The 17,567-nt window shown below is 44.7% G+C and overlaps 1 protein-coding gene across 1 annotated transcript; it reads left to right on the forward strand.

Moving 5' to 3' along the window:
- Positions 1 to 14,718: 14,718 nt before the first annotated feature.
- LOC146026273 (uncharacterized) lies at positions 14,719 to 17,366 on the forward strand. The gene is made up of 2 exons (XM_083156793.1): positions 14,719 to 14,788; positions 14,831 to 17,366. The coding sequence occupies exon 2, from the start codon at positions 14,943 to 14,945 to the stop codon at positions 16,944 to 16,946; it is 2,004 nt and encodes a 667-aa protein (XP_083012919.1). The 5' UTR covers positions 14,719 to 14,788; positions 14,831 to 14,942; the 3' UTR covers positions 16,947 to 17,366.
- Positions 17,367 to 17,567: the final 201 nt, after the last annotated feature.

The following is a 17,567-nucleotide window of genomic DNA, read 5'->3' on the forward strand; positions in this document are numbered from 1 at the left end:
CACACAGTAATACCTCTGACATCATATTATGCCCCACACAATAATGCCAATTGCACTATAATATGCCTCACACATTAATTTCCACGGCACTATATTATGTCCTACATAGTATTGCCCCTGACACCCAAAGTGGTCACTGTGTAACGATTTTTGGAGGAACATTTTCAACAAACTCCATGTGGATGACCAGAACACATGGAATACTGTCTGCAGAAGACAATGACCATTGCTGCAGCTTACTCAGCCCTATAAATGGCTTTACTGTGTGGACCTAGAACAGATCTGTATCATGGGAATGTCTACTTCCATACTTGTTTGAAGTATGCAGCCGAAGATGGGATGCCTGTTTCTGAAAGATCTTTGTGTTGTAAATCATAATACTAATGATGATCATTGTGTACATAAAAACAGTTGATGGCGCTGCCTTCCACAGGAAGACATTTGGTATACACAGGTGGCTGGTGAGCGTGGATCACCTATCAGAAGTAGAGATGTGCAGGTCCGGATTTACCGGGATCTTAAAATGGGATCTCATTGGCTATCCAGCTGTTACATGTTTTGAGATTGCGGGCAGACGACTCTGTAGACTGCTCCCAGACGCAGGCTACCTGCCCGGGGGACCCCTAGTGCTGCCGGATCCCACCCCGACCCCACAACCACCTCACCTGCATGGTAAGCAGCCCGGCCCGGGTCCCGCATAGTGATAGCGGTGGCCATCTTGGAAATTCAAGGCAGCTACAGACACGCTCCCAGACTGCCCCCAGCCGCATCTCTAAACCCCGGAAAACGGGTATATCGTCAAACCGCCGCACTACCCCTCAAACAGGTCAGTCCTGACAGCCCAGGCTGCTTCTCTCTGTGACAAAAAACTCCACAGAATGATACTGAGCGCTGATTGTTTATTCAGTGCTGCTGCTGTGCCAATAGGGGGATTACCATAAACCCCTAATGATAGTAGAAAACCAAAAAAAGAATAGGTACAGCGCTGTACTGAATATATGAAATATTTAATAAAATTATTCACAGTAAAATACAATAATACAATTAATAATACATACAAGACACACACACATTGAACATGCAATCTCCTTATAAAGGTTAGAACTGGTTAGTATTTGTTAGATTTGCAATTGCATAAATTCTTTCCTCCAACTTAGAGCCAGTTAGTAGGTTTTAGGATAAGTGAGAGTTCAAGTCCCCACACAATGTGCACATTTAAATGTGGTTATACGTAATTGTAATCCAGGGGTATTGTGGCTTGTGGCTTCAGCGATGAATTTCTCCGACCGCCCACACTACGGTCATATGCGAGATAACTTCAATCTGCTGGGTACAATAGCATTAGTGTAATTAGTATTATTACACTTCTCCTGAGGAAGCCGCTGATCGTTTTAGGCGGAGAAACGCGTTGAGGGGACTACCAGGCTGCTATTGTACCCAGCAGATTGAAGTTATCTCGGATATGACCGCAGTGTGGGTGGTCGGAGAAATTCATCGCTGAAGCCACAAGCCACAATACCCCTGGATTACAATTAAGTATAACCACATTTAAATGTGCACATTGTGTGGGGACTTGAACTCTCACTTATCCTAAAACCTACTAACTGGCTCTAAGTTGGAGGAAAGAATTTATGCAATTGCAAATCTAACAAATACTAACCAGTTCTAACCTTTATAAGGAGATTGCATGTTCAATGTGTGTGTGTCTTGTATGTATTATTAATTGTATTATTGTATTTTTCTGTGAATAATTTTATTAAATATTTCATATATTCAGTACAGCGCTGTACCTATTCTTTTTTTGCTTCTCTCTGTGGAAAACGGGGAAGGTGAGCGGCGGCCATATTGCTTGAGGCAGCTCACACAATACTACCAGGGAACTGGGGACTCTGAAGGTGTCGGCCATATTGGTTGGGGCATAGGTCTCTACCTGCACTCTATCAGCACAAATTGGGGCATACAAACCTCATCCTGCTTGTGCCTAAGTCCCCCCTTTAGCCAACAGTTGGTCATATAGTATACAATATGCACTTATAATATATTTTAGGTGCAGTCGGTACCTAGTTTCTACTTCTCAAGACTGCTCTCTGATGGTCCTGGCTAGGGAGCTCCATCTTGTGGAGTTGCTTTAGTACACCTCTATGCAATATTTGGAGCCTCTGAATTTGTCACTGATCAAGTTTGGACACTTTGCCATGCACGAATAGTTTGTTTCCATCATCTCCTACCTCCCACATACATTACGGAATGACCTGAGTGCAACTCTCCCTGTGACTCCGTACGTTTACCACGTGTTTCACATCAATCAGCACATGCTCTTGTATTGCTTATTATGCCTTCTAGGAGAAACAAAACTCCTCAGCCTATACCCCAGACTCCTTTCTTCAAGGTAACACCTTACACTTCTCGTTCAAATAATTCAGATAAGCCCTCGGAAGCTCCAGAACTCCCAGTAACCCTTAAGATGGCAGCGCTTCCCACAGCTACCTCTGGTAACGAAACTCCCAATCCTGCTAAAGACTCGGATGCTCTCACTGTTGGTACCCTGAAACGCCTCTTTACAAAATTTAAAAATGAAGTTACAGCAGAAATTCGGGCCGCGATTCAAAACTGCCAGCACGCTGTAGATGAACTGGGTAGTCGCACGGAGCAACTTGAGACCAAGATGGAAGAGATGGTTGGTTTTCACAATGGGTTAATTGACTCGCATGATACCCTTGAAGCAGAAGTCAAATCGCTTCGCGATAAGATTGCAGATTTGGAGGACAGGTCCCGTCATTCTAATATCAAACTGCGGGGAATTCTCAAACAGCAGCCTGCACGATTACGCCATGGACCTGTTCAAGAAGCTCCTCCCTCAGGCCTCAACGGCAGACCTTCTTATTGACAGAATACACAGACTGCCTAAAGCTAGAGCAGCCCCCGATACTGCTCCTAGAGATGTATTAATGAAAATACATTACTATAATATCAAGGAAGCTCTACTGAAGGCTGCTAGACCATCTGCCGAATCATCTGCCCTGCTAAGCGGACTCCAACTCTTTGGTGATTTATCTGCAGCCACTTTACTCAAAAGACGCTCCTTTCTACCCATCACCTCCGCTCTTAGAAAGGCAAATGTCCCATATCGGTGGGGCTTCCCTACAAAGCTACTGGTCTCTAGAGAAGGATCCACTGTTGTAGTCCTAAACCCTGAGGATGGACAGAAACTTTTAGCTTCATGGAATATTCTCAAACCCGGGCCCGGCTCTCCTTCCCCACGTCGAATTCAGCAGGACTGGTCTACGGTGGGTTGAGGCCTGGCTGGGTAAATAATTCTGCATCTAATGCTATAATTATAATTGTGCATTTAATGCTATGTTTTATTCTGTGCTCAGTCCATGATGTTTGTATGTGTTGGTTGCCCTTGTCTCATACTTCTAGCGTAGGGCTTGTTCCTTTAGGCCACAGCAGGTATATATCGGTTAAACCTACATAAAGTAGTATTTGTTACTAATTACAGTGCTTACGTTTTGGTTCTGCTATGCTACCAATAATTTACCTTCTGTGCCTAGTTCTTATAATCATTTTCTCAGGGTCTAGTTTAGCCCTACCCTTATATAAGTTAGAGATGTTTATGCTATCTCCGTTGGTCACTACAGACCCACCTACAAGTTTATTTGGTTTTATGTCACTAATAGATCAGGGCTAGTTTGCCCCCCTTGCGGGGAATTCTACCCCTCTCCCTCCCTTGGGAGGTAGGAGATTGGCCGCTACCCCCCTTGCTCCAACTGTACCCAGCCGCATGCTACTGCTGGCTGGTCTAGATCCCAAGTGGGATCACTCTTTTTTTTCCTTATTTCTTCAATATTGTTTTTGCTTTCAACATTATAGTTTCGTTTTTTCATATAGGTCTGTGTATTTAATCACTTTTTGTGTGTCAGGTCCCTGTTACCCATGCCTTAATATAGCCTACATCATCCGTCCCTGTGTACTAGATAATGGTTAAAGTAATCTCCTTAAATGTGAAGGGGTTAAACTCCCCCCAGAAGCGGAAACATAAAACATAAAAACAGAGCTCAAATAGTAGCACTCCAGGAGACTCACTTCCAAGCACCTAATCGGGTTGGGATCATTTGGTCTATTGCATTATGGTCGAAAGTCATTAGGTCGAATCCATTAGGTCGACATGCTAAAAGGTCGACATGAATCTAGGTCGACATGGGAAAAGGTCGACATGATTCTAGGTCGAAAGGTCATTAGTTCGACAGGTCATTAGTTCGACAAGGTCATTAGTTCGACATTGTCTATGTCGACATTCACAAGGTCGACATGGGGTTTTTCACTGTTTTTTTACCTGAATGTCAACACAGTCGACATGGACACAGTTTAAAGTGCACTGCATCCCCTCGCATCGCTCGCCGCGCTCGCTATGCGTCGGGCACACTATTTTATTCTCCCACCACGCCCTAGTGGATGGTAGGGCATGAAATACCGCCTGTCGGCACATGTTGGCTCAAAAAACAGTGAAAAACTCCATGTCGACCTTGTGAATGTCGATATAGACAATGTCGAACTAATGACCTTGTCGAACTAATGACCTGTCGAACTAATGACCTTTCGAACTAGAATCATGTCGACCTTTTCCCATGTCGACCTAGAGTCATGTCGACCTTTTAGCATGTCGACCTAATGGATTCGACCTAATGACTGTCGACCATAATGCAGTAGACCAAATGACCGCATCCCACCTAATCCCCCCCTCTTTACTGATCATAGATACCCATACTGTTTTAACGCAAACGGCCCAAACAAAAAAGCAGGGGTGGCTCTCCTTTTAGCTCGGCATTGTCCTTTTGTCCTGTCTGCCCAACACTCAGACCCGGAGGGGAGATTTCTAATTTTGACGGGTCATTTGGACAATGTAGAAGTAACCTTGGCCTCTTGTTTTGCCCCTAATACCAAGCAGATGACATTTTGCAGGAAGTTTCTGTATACTCTACAGAGACAAGCTAGAGGGGCCCTTTTGATCTTGGGAGATTTTAACATGGTCCTAGATCCCATTTTAGATAAGTCAAAACCGTTACAATCCTCTAGTTATATCAGACAGCGAGACTGCTCAGCTAGCTTCCGTAAAGTTTTGGCAGAATATGATCTTTATGATTTGTGGAGAACTAAACACCCCTCTGTGAGAGATTACACCTTCTTTTCGCATGTTCACCATACTTACTCACGTATTGATCTAGCTCTGGTCGATAGATGGACTCTATCCACGGTTAGTAGGGTTGACATTTTTCCGGCTGCCTGGTCTGACCATTCCTCTCTGTTGATCTCATGGGAAATAGATAAACGCAGGGTCACCCCGGGTCCTTGGAGGATGGGCTCCTTCCTACTGACGCAGCCGGAGGCTCTACAGGCTATACAAACATCCCTTGATATGTATGTAGATACCAATTGCGCTGCAGATACATCCGTATTTGTACATTGGTGTGCCTTGAAGGCGGTCTTACGAGATTCTTCGATACAAATAGCAGCTAGGCTTAAAAAACAATACAAACAAAGATTCATGGATGCGGAACTTGAGGCGTCCTCGCTAGAAAGTGCCCATAAGGCTGATCCCCCAAATAAAACTATATACAACAAACTATTGGCCGCCAGAGACAGGGTTAACTCATTCTCCCTGGCGGAGGTACAACACAACCTACAACGACTCAACCAGAGATACAGTATGTGCTGGTGTTCATCCTTGCTGGCGGGTCACCAGAACGTACACGCTGGCGACCCGCCAGCAGCCTCGCCAGCGAGGAGACTGAGACGCGCGTGCGTCTCACGCGCACGCGCGTCTCAGTCTCCGTCGCTAGCGCGACGGAAACCCTGTCCGTCTCCGCCTCAGGGAGACGGACAGGGTTAGGGGGGGTTAGGGGGGGTGCGGGCAGGCGGCGGGGACCCCGGGTTACCGCCGGCAAGCCGGCGGGGACCCGGGGGAACGAATGGAAGCGCCGTCGGAAGGGGACGCGCGCGCCGCTCGTGCGCGCGCGTCCCCTTCTCACCATCGCCATGGCGCTGGCGGGGGATGGCGGCTGGCGACGCCAGCGCCATCCCCTGCAATGATGGGAAAAGACCCATCTGTACTATACACTTGGAAATAGGGCGGGCCGGCTTTTGGCCCGTAAACTTCGAGGGCGTAAGGCAGCTGCACGCATTCAAGCAATACACACCTCCAGAGGAGTTAAGGTCACCGACCCTTCAGAAATAGCTGAGGCCTTCGCCGAATACTATTCCCATCCCTATAACCTAAAAAATTACCCCAACACGCCCCAGCCCTCTATGACCGATATTAATGACTTCCTGCAAGCACAGTCCCTTCCCTCTCTCTCGAGCCTGCTGCTTGCGATCTCCTCAACACTCCCTGGTCGGTGGGTGAAGTTGAATCGGCTATTGATTCCATGCCTTCCGACATGGTCCCTGGCCCCGATGGCTTCCCCACCAATTTCTATAAACATTTTAAATCAAAGGTGGCCCCTATCTTAGTTTCGGTATTTAATGAAGCATCCACTACTACTACTTTCCCTAAAGAAATGCTTGAGGCCCGCATAATTACCATCCCCAAGCCCGGTAAATCTCCCACCAATGTGCAAAATTTTTGTTCCATAGCCCTACTCAATGTGGATATCAAACTTTATGCCAAAATGATAGCCAATAGGATATCCCCTCTACTACCTAATCTAATAAACCCTGACCAAGTCGGTTTCATAGTAGGCAGGCAAGCTTCTGAACACTCTGAGAATTATCAACATTATGGAATATTGTCAGAAGCATAGACGCCCCCTTTTGGTCTTGTCACTTGATGCTGAAAAAGCATTTGACAGACTACACTGGGGCTACCTGCGTGCCACCCTACAGCGCTTTGGGTTCCGTGGAAGGATGCTCAGCTCCATTTTTGCTCTGTATTCCTCCCCGTGTGCAAGAGTGTTTGCTAATGGTTGCTCTTCTACACATTTTGATATAACAAATGGCACTCGCCAGGGTTGCCCGCTTTTCCCATTGATTTTCACTCTAGCGATTGAGCCTCTGGCTGAGTCTATTCGGTCTCAGGCGCTTATCCAGGGTCCGGCCATAGGGGGTATTTCACACAAGATTAGCTTATTCGCGGACGATGTCCTACTATGTTTGGAAGATCCGCTATCATCTCTCCCCCACCTACATAACATTTTGGATGCCTATTCTAAAATATCGTACTACAAGTTAAATACCACCAAAATTGAAGCTCTCCCACTAGATATGCCAGATAATATGCTTGCCTGTTTGAAAAACGACTATAAATATACTTGGAAGGCTTAGTCAATTAAATACCTAGGTATTAACTTAGCTAGGGATTGCGACATCCTAGAAGCCAATTATGACCCTCTACTCCGCGTATTCGATACCTTTACCAAAGATTGGATGTTGCAGGAAATTTCTTGGGTTGGCCGTATTGCAGCGGCAAAAATGGTACTCTTGCCCAAGCTGATGTACATTTTTCGCACTATCCCTCGTTCTTTCCCTTCTACTATCTGTAACAAATTTAACAAACTGCTATCCTCATATATTTGGAAGGGTGCTAGACCCAAAATAGCGAAAACCACACTTTCCCTTGCTAAAGATGAGGGAGGAGTAGCCTACCCTAACCTAGAGAGATACCACTCTGCGTGTCTCCTGAGCCAATCTAGAGATTGGTACTCGACGGATATTATTAAACCATGGGTAGCGATAAAACAAGCTCTCATACACCCCCTCCTACTCCCGGATCTGTTAAGATTACCAGCAACTTCTACTCTACCTCTATCCATATACTGTAAAGCGGTGCGTGCAACTCTTACAGTATGGCATAAGTTCGTTTCTACCGATACAGAAATTTGTCTTCCCTCCCCTCAACTTACTCTAACATCCATTTCGGCCCTAATCCCTGACCTATCTGTAGTCTCCTGGGTTCCCTTAGGTTTAGTTTTAGTACAAGATATCCTCTCAGACGGTATTGTAGTATCCTTTTCTCATCTTCAACAACAGTATCAACTCCCAAGACAAGATTTCTACAAATTCCTACAGATCAGACACTGGCTCAGTAGGCACCTTCCTAAACACCCGTTTAAGCTTTGTATACCAAAGGTTTTACTGTCATACCTAGATTCTACAACTACAAAAGGAGGTATATCTTGTTGGTATAAACACATGTCATCTATAAGCTCAAATAGGAGGTTCCTGAAGGGTTAATCAGCCATCTTGTCTTAATGTACTTCTGAGTTTCGTTTCTCCTGTACATTCTGTAAGTTTCCTTTCCTGCATATCACGTGATGCTACTTCCCCAACTTGTTCCTTTGAACTCTGTGTTATGCACTTCGAGATAACTGTATACCATGCGATTTGTCCGAAACTGCTGTATGCTACACCATGTCCCTATATGGTAACTTGTACCCCCCCCCCCCTCTCTAGACACTGTACTTTCCCCACCTCTGTACCTAAATGCCAGCCTATTAGCTTGTCGAGCCTACATCCTATGTATTGTTATAAATATGTGGTACGTCCCCCATTAAAGCCAGAGTTGTACCCTGCATACTTGGTCTCCGATTATTGATCATTTCTATACAGGGTCTCTCTCTCACGGAATTCTAAGGAGTCATCACATTGAGGTCTATCAGGTAAAGGAGAGATAACATAATATCTCCCAACAGCTGGGGGCTTCGAGTCCGGGATTCAGAGTCTGTCCCCAGACTGACAGACGAGTAATCTCTCTGTCTTTGTGGGATTGCAGACAGTCTGAATCTGAACCCGTGTATCTCTGTTCCGGGAACAGAAGAACACTTTTACGAAGTCTGGGACTTCTGAAGTCAGGGACTTCACTTCAATGTGCGCACACAGATCTGGGATCTGAACATTGACATTTGTGTCTGGGACACATAGACAGGACCTGGGGTCCGATTTAGTGACCTCAATTTGATCACTCGTCTCTATATGGCCATTCTTCTCTGTTTCTCATCTATTACATGTTTAAAATTGTTTGTCTAAGTGAATATCCTTTGTGTGGTTGGTAAGTGAACACACAATTGATATCTGTATAACCATTGTAAGTGCGGTTGGTAAGTTCACGCACGATAACATCAGGAAAATATTGTTTACTGTATGCCAACAGACTAGCGGTCTTATGTTTCCTTATTCTTAAGGATAACGCTACGTGAGGCTTCATATACAGTATTCACATAACAACAAGACTCTGTCCACTGTCACATAGACAGTCTGTTGTTTTACTAATATTCTGTATTTAAGTATAATATATGGGATGTACTTAGAAGGAACACAGTTCATATAATATTCAGATAAAGACCAACCCTCACAGTCTGCTGCCACAGGTTCCGACCTGCCTGACTGAGACGGCGCCCCTGATCTGAGTATTAAGAACTTTCCACGCTCCCATTCATAATTGTAAATACTGAAACACATTTGTACCAAAACATGGGTTCCAAAAATAGTAAAAAGGTTACAACATATCCACCTCCATTACCTAATGAGACATGTAAGGAATATGTAGCCCGTAACTCACCCACAAATTACTTCTTAATAAACCCATGGGTAGATAATTTAGCAGGATGGACTGAGGCCGTTGGAAGCCCAAGTCCCTTTCCCCGTGATGGCGCAAATTATCCATTTTACATGGACATTGTCAAAGGTCTTTGTCTGGGAGACAAGGAAGCCTGGCCATGGTACACAGGCGATCCATCATGGGACATGAAATATATGTCTGCCGGAGGAGAGCAATGGCTCACTATTGCTCCTTTCTGGCACGACACAAATTTATCAAAGAAACAAAGAAAGATAAAAAATATCACCACTAGGTTACACTCAATAGAGGAAATAAGAAGTAATAAGTCAGTCAAACAATTGTCACCACCGCCCTATAGTCCGGTATATCCCAGTCTCACAGACACTGAATTAATGGCTGTGGGTCATCATATCCTAAAACCCACAGCCCCATTATTTCTTGACACCAATACCAAGCCCAAACCAACTAAACCAATCCCAAATAAGGATGATTCAGGCAGTGAAACATTAAAAACAGAAGAACTTCCCGACCTAGAAAACTTAGATGAGGAAGATCAAATATTACACAAGACACAAGAAATAGATAGACAAAGGAGAATACATGCCGATAAAACCATGAAAGGAGACACCAGCGCTGCCAATACCTTAAGGTCAGGTTCTACATATGATGGTACTACAACACAATATGCACCATTTATGACAATTGGTGACCAGTTACTTACTAAATCCATCGAGATAGAGGACCTGAACCGAATTATCAAACACTGCCCAAAGCCCACTGTCACAGCCACAGGATGTATAGCTTATTTGAAAAAAGCCTGCAAAGGCAGAAATTACACCCATGATGATATAAGATTAATTATCGACAATGTCATTGACCACCATCATGGGTGGGATTGGAAACAAATTAAAACCATTACTAATATGACCACGCAAGTAGGAGCCGCTAAGTACCCCCTTAATGACCCTGATGGAATAAAAGACATGTGGGATGAATTAGAAAGACACATGGCTGAGGTATTCAAAATGAAATCCTCCCTGCCCATAGCAGTAGCTTGTAAACAAAAACCAACTGAGCCGGTTACTGATTTCTGGAAGAGATTTAAGAAATGTTGGATCGAAGAGGCAGGACTCCTCATTGAGATGTATTCTTTACTTATCTCTACATTTATCAATAACTTACACCCTTCCATTTGTGTCACCGTGAAACAGAGTGTTTCCTCATGGACAACTGACACTGTGGAACAATTTGAAACACACCTGTATGAAAAAGAGGCCGCAGGCTGTTTCGACATTAAAAAACCCATGGCCCCAACCCACAGTTACCAGCAAAACAACAGGGGCCCACCCAATAGACAGAACAGGGCGCCCCAATACGGTCAAAGGAAACCCTTCAGACCACCACAGGGCCCACCCCAAATACACCACAGGGCCCCTCCTTACAATAGGGATAATAATACTGGCGCAATACACAAACAGACAACCTGTTATAATTGTGGCCAAAACACACATTGGGCCAGGGAATGCCCATTCCCACCACAAAGGCCCCAACAACCATCTTTCACACAAGGGCCACCCAGAGCAGCCCGTGGCCCCACACCCGTTCAAGAACATGTACGCTTTAGAGTTGACTGGTCCGACCCCACCCTGTGACGGGGCCCGGAGGAGGGTGTCCCATCTTTTGTCCAATTTACCACCCACTGGGAAGATGCACCCCTTGTCACATTATATGTGAATGGGAAGAAACTACCCTTTTTGGTAGACAGCCGTGCCACAACCAGTGTCCTGTGTTCCTTACACTATGATGGTGAATTACAAAAGACTACTCCTTCAATGGGAATCAACGGGATACCCACTGACACTTACCTGACTGACGAACTGACCATACAATCTGAAAACGGACGTTATTTAGGTGAACATCAATTCAGGGTCATCGCAGAATGCCCTGTCAACTTATTGGGAAGGGACCTTTTCAATAAATTCCGCATCTCCATCACACCTTCACCCAAGGGAAGTGGACTTCACGTCACTTCACCACACTTCTTAATGTCCCAAGACTCACTTAACACTTCAATTGACAAAATCAACGCAGGAATCTGGGCCAACGGTCCCTATGACACAGGCTTCATACCCTGTACGCCATACAAAGCCAAACTCAAACCAGATTCAAGTCAAGTATACATCAAACAATATTCACTCTCACAAGAGAAAATTGAAGGTCTTAGACCAATGATACAGGAGTTCTTAGAACAAGGCATACTGAGATATGTTGTCTCACCATACTCAACACCCATCAACCCAGTCTCCAAGGCTGACGGAAGTATTAGATTTGTACAGGACTTGAGGAAGGTAAATGACCTCATAGTCCCAATTGCACCAATAGTGCCAGACATTAACACACTCATTTCAGCCATCCCTGCAGACGCAGTATATTTTACAGTGGTGGATCTGAAGAACGCATTTTTCAGTATCCCGATTGACGCAGAGACCCAATTACTCTTTGCTTTTTCTTTTGAAGGTAAACAACTCACCTGGTGTCGTTTACCACAAGGCTATATTGACTCACCTGTAGTCTATAGCATAGTCCTCCAAGCCACATTGGCTCCATGGCACCCCCCCCCATAGTTCTGTCCTGCTACAGTATGCAGACGATCTGCTACTCTGTAGTCCAACGGAGGAGGCCAGCCGGGAGGATGGTATATCACTGTTAAACTGGTTATGTGAATGTGGACACAAGGTGTCCAAAACAAAAATGCAATGGTGTCAAAAGCATGTCAATTACTTGGGTTTTGTGCTCTCTGAGGGAGAAAGGAAAATCAGCCCACAACGCATACAGTCTGTACTGGGCCTGGTCACCCCAGCTACCCAGAAAGATATGCTGTCTTTCTTGGGTATGGTAAATTACTGCAGACAGTGGATTTATGATTGTTCCTATTACGATAATATCTTGAGACAATGCACACTCAAAGACAAACCCAAAGTCATACAATGGTCAAATGAAATGTTTTCTGCATATGAAAAGCTCAAAGCAATGTTAGTTAAAAGCCCCGCGCTTGGTCTCCCCAACTATGTTTTGCCATTTCACCTGTTTGCAAGGGACACCTGTAAAACTATGGCGGGTGTGCTCACCCAAGTTCATGGAGGCAAAATGCGACCCGTCGCATTCTTTTCAAAGGTAATGCCGGTCACTGTACAAGGAATGCCTGCTTGTCTTCGAGCACTGGCTGCCTGTGCAATGGTTGTTGAAATGGCTGCCGCACTCACTTTAGGACACAGTACCGTTCTCCATACTACACATAACGTATTGTCCATCCTCAAAGGCTTACATACACAACACATGTCAGCCCAAAGACTCAGTGGTTACGAGGTACTCCTACTAGGTAACCCATCACTCATTATCAAGTACGCAACAAATTCAGAGGGACCGGTGCCCATACTCAATGCCCTTTTAGGCTTAAAAGGACCTGACGACGAGGCACCTCCTCCACATGACTGTTCTCTGACAATTGACTCAGAAACTTCACCCAGAAGTGACATGTCGACTGTGCCCATACCTGACGCCGACATAATTTTTGTTGACGGATCTTGCAGTCGACCAAATGACAACACGTACCAGGCAGGCTACGCAGTAGTTAAACTTCCTCAAACTGTTCTTGAAGCAAAAGCAGTTCCTCTACAATCAGCACAAGCTGCTGAACTAATTGCTCTCACAAGAGCATGCCACCTATACACTGCAAAGCCTGTCACTATTTACACAGACTCCAAATATGCCTATGGCGTTGTCCACGACCATGGTATGATTTGGCAGCGCCGAGGCTTCACAGGCGCTGATGGAAAAGGCATATCACATGCCCAATTAATCACTGATCTCCTACATGCAATCACACTGCCTTCACACATTGCCATCCTCCACTGCAAAGCACACACCGGAGGAAAGGACGATATCTCGCGGGGCAATGCCCTTGCTGACACTGCTGCAAAACAGGCTGCTACCACATCCACATACAATCTCACACTGGCCGTAATCTCGCCACCATCCTTAGATGACACATACTTACTTACGGAATTACAGGCGGCTGCCTCTAACTCTGATTTATCAGATTGGACATACCCAATTCTGCAGAAGAATCCACGGACTGGATTAATCTGCAAAGAGGGGAAACCATGCATCCCCCAAACAAGCGCTTCACTGTTCATAGCACACTACCACGGAGTAGGTCACCACAGTAAAGTCACGACAACACTGCTCCTCACCAATGATTTTTACATCACAAATGCAAAAGAACTTGTAAACCAATATGTTAGCAGATGTATTGTGTGTCTTAGAAACAACCCAAACAACCCCAACAAAGCAAGACACCAGCATCTTGAATACCCAACCACCCCGTTTACTCACCTGCAGATAGATTTTACCCATATACCAGGTACAGGAAAACAAGAATACGCTTTGGTCATAGTTGATATGTTCTCACGATGGCCAGAAGCATTTCCAACAAAGTCCGAAGACGCAAAAACAGTTGCCCGCATTCTCACGCAGGAGATCATTCCGCGATGGGGATGCCCACTACAAATCAATAGCGATAAAGGATCAGCCTTTACTGCAAAAGTCACTGAAGCTCTAGTTAAAGCCTTGCAAATCCAATGGAAATTCCACATTCCCTATCATCCCCAGAGCTCAGGTATCGTGGAACGAATGAATAGGACTTTAAAGGATAAATTGAGAAAAGCAACAGGCGGCACCTTCAGCAAATGGAAGACAGTCCTTCCTATCATACTGGCTGAAATTAGAATGACGCCACAAAAGACTCTAGGTTACTCCCCCTTCGAAGTGCTAATGGGCAGACCCTTCCCCACGCCCTGGGCGAAGAAACCATTAGTCATAGCGGAGGGGGACTTAGAAGTAATAAGAGAAGAATACATAAGATCCCTAATACAGAAACTAGATGAGATTGAACAAAATGTTATCTTTAAAAATCCTTCTCATCCACAGATACCCACCCACCCATTCAGGGTTGGAGACAAGGTCGTTGTGAAGATCCTGCCAAGGAACAAGAACCCCGGAGACTTCGCATACGGACCAGAGACAGAAGTGGTCGCTGTCACAAGAACGGCTGTTCTTACAGACGAGGGACCAACGTGGATCCACGCATCCAGAGTAAAGAAAATCTCAACTTCAGCTGCTATCGACACAGAGGTCGACACCGATCCAGAGATTGACACAGGCCGGACCAGCGAGGTACTAACGAGGGTAGACAACCCTGACCTCCAACAGGACGAGGTACTAACGAGGGTAGACAACCCTGACCTCCACCCTGGAGAAGAACTGCCGGTTGAAGATACCGAGGACGAAGACTTACAACCTCCTGAAGCCGAGGGGGACTTTGAGAGAAATGATTCCCCCCACTTTAGCCCTAGTGACTTTGCTAGGTCTTGCAGTATATATACCCCTTAAAGCTGAAGTAGATATAACTCGAGATGACGAACTGTTAACCCTATGGTATAATTCATCTAATACCCATGTTGCCACATTTGTGCTTGACTATTTCCAATTCCCAAAACTAGCTAGAAAGAGAGAAAAAATCGATCAAGCCATGCGAGCATCATCATCCAACTTAAGGCCCGAAGTTATTTATATCTGTGTAACAAGTGATTACTGGGGACACGACTGTGATTACTGGGGAGCAGCAGCCTGGAATACAGGAGATCGATGGGGCTATCACCCCACCGAGGCTCTCAGTAGAAAGGATAAGCACGATAAAACCCTCATAGATAGAATGACTATCTCCAAGCGTACCACTATCTGCACTTCCTCTAACGCAGACCGACCCCACGGGTACTGGAAACCTAAGACCCTCAAGCCCTGTCAGTTTACGATAAATATAGAAAACCCCAGCCCCCAAGACAGCGGCCTGTACGTATTTGGACTTCACTTCCCCCGAGGCCCAGTCCCTAGCTACCGGCAAACCTTCTACCTAAAGGATATGTATAATGATAAAAACTATGTCCCCAGTGCACAAAGGGGAAGGGATGACACAGGTAAGCCTCTTATGCCACACATAGTTAAGTTCAAAGACATGTTAGCTATCAACAACCCCACTTATGAAGATACTATAGCTATGGAAACTGGATTCTCAGATGTTAATTTTTGGTTAGAATGGATGAAATATAATGCCCATAAAAGTAATAATACTGATTGTTATGTATGTGCTAAATCTAGACCTCATCTAGGTACTGTCCCCCTGAATATACCAGAATCAGAGGATAAATGCTTTTTTACCTTGTACACTGATAATAAGACATTAGATAATGAATGTGAGTCATGGAAAAGGAATTACCCCATTTTGTCTAAACACACCAACCCAGGTAACACTATCACCATCTACCCAGGTAATTACACTTGTTATTACTCAAATATCACCAATGGAGCTGATTTGAAAGTATTTCCTGAAGGATTCTGTGCCACTCGCAGATTCTTTGCCCTACCCATTATGAAAAAGTCCCTTGGTGATATTTATTTTATCTGTGGTGATATGAAAATTAGAACCAGACTCGAAAAAACATGGAAAGGAGAATGTGCCCTGGCTAAAGTCATTATGCCTATCCACATTCTACCCTCCAGCATTGAAATACCCACACCTGCACCCACAACAAAACCACTAGACATTATTAGAAGTAAAAGAGAAACACCTAAGGAAAGTTTTGATCCTCATGTATACATAGATACTATTGGTGTCCCAAGAGGGGTCCCAGATGAGTTCAAAGCACGAGACGAAGTTGCTGCCGGCTTTGAATCACTGATACCCATTGTGACAATCAATAAAAATGTAGCATGGATAAATTATATGTATTATAATCAGCAGAGATTTGTTAATGATACCCGAGATGCTTTGAAAGGTATAGCTGAACAATTAGAGGCCACCTCCCAGATGACATTCCAAAATCGAATGGCCTTAGATATGATTCTTGCTGAAAAAGGAGGAACTTGTGTGTATATTAATAAAGTAGCAGGATGCTGTACGTACATACCTGACAACACAGGTCCCAACGGTAAAATCACTTTAGCTATTAAAAAGTTAGAAGATCTATCCATCGAACTCAAGAAGAACTCAGGTGTCACCGACCCCTGGAGTGCTTGGTTTGGATGGATGAACAATTGGAAACATGCCTTAGCTCAGCTAGGCATTTTCCTACTTGTAGTACTGATATTATTTATGATTATTGCTTATTGTGTTTTCCCCCTGTGCAAGAAGATTGGGGCAAAGTACCTAGACAATGCTACACCTGTTATGTATGCTGACTTGTCTGCCAAGACCCCTTCCCCAGAAGATTACGCTGCTTATGTCACACAGCAACGCCAGAAGAGGGAAGCCGTTTATAAGAATCAGATAGTCTGAGAGACTATGATTCTAAGAGGGGATTGAAGGGTTAATCAGCCATCTTGTCTTAATGTACTTCTGAGTTTCGTTTCTCCTGTACATTCTGTAAGTTTCCTTTCCTGCATATCACGTGATGCTACTTCCCCAACTTGTTCCTTTGAACTCTGTGTTATGCACTTCGAGATAACTGTATACCATGCGATTTGTCCGAAACTGCTGTATGCTACACCATGTCCCTATATGGTAACTTGTACTCCCCCCCCCCCCTCTCTAGACACTGTACTTTCCCCACCTCTGTACCTAAATGCCAGCCTATTAGCTTGTCGAGCCTACATCCTATGTATTGTTATAAATATGTGGTACGTCCCCCATTAAAGCCAGAGTTGTACCCTGCATACTTGGTCTCCGATTATTGATCATTTCTATACAGGGTCTCTCTCTCACGGAATTCTAAGGAGTCATCACATTGAGGTCTATCAGGTAAAGGAGAGATAACATAATATCTCCCAACAGTTCCCCTCTCAGCACCAGTGGGAAAGAGATCTGCCAGGCGAATTTTCAGATGAGGTGTGGAAATCTATTTTTTGCTCATGTTTTAAAGTCTCGAAGTGTGTCAATCATTCAGAGATGTATTTCAAG

Source organism: Crinia signifera, chromosome 8, assembly GCF_055691185.1.
Source record: "Crinia signifera chromosome 8, ASM5569118v1, whole genome shotgun sequence".
Lineage (NCBI taxonomy): Eukaryota > Metazoa > Chordata > Amphibia > Anura > Myobatrachidae > Crinia > Crinia signifera.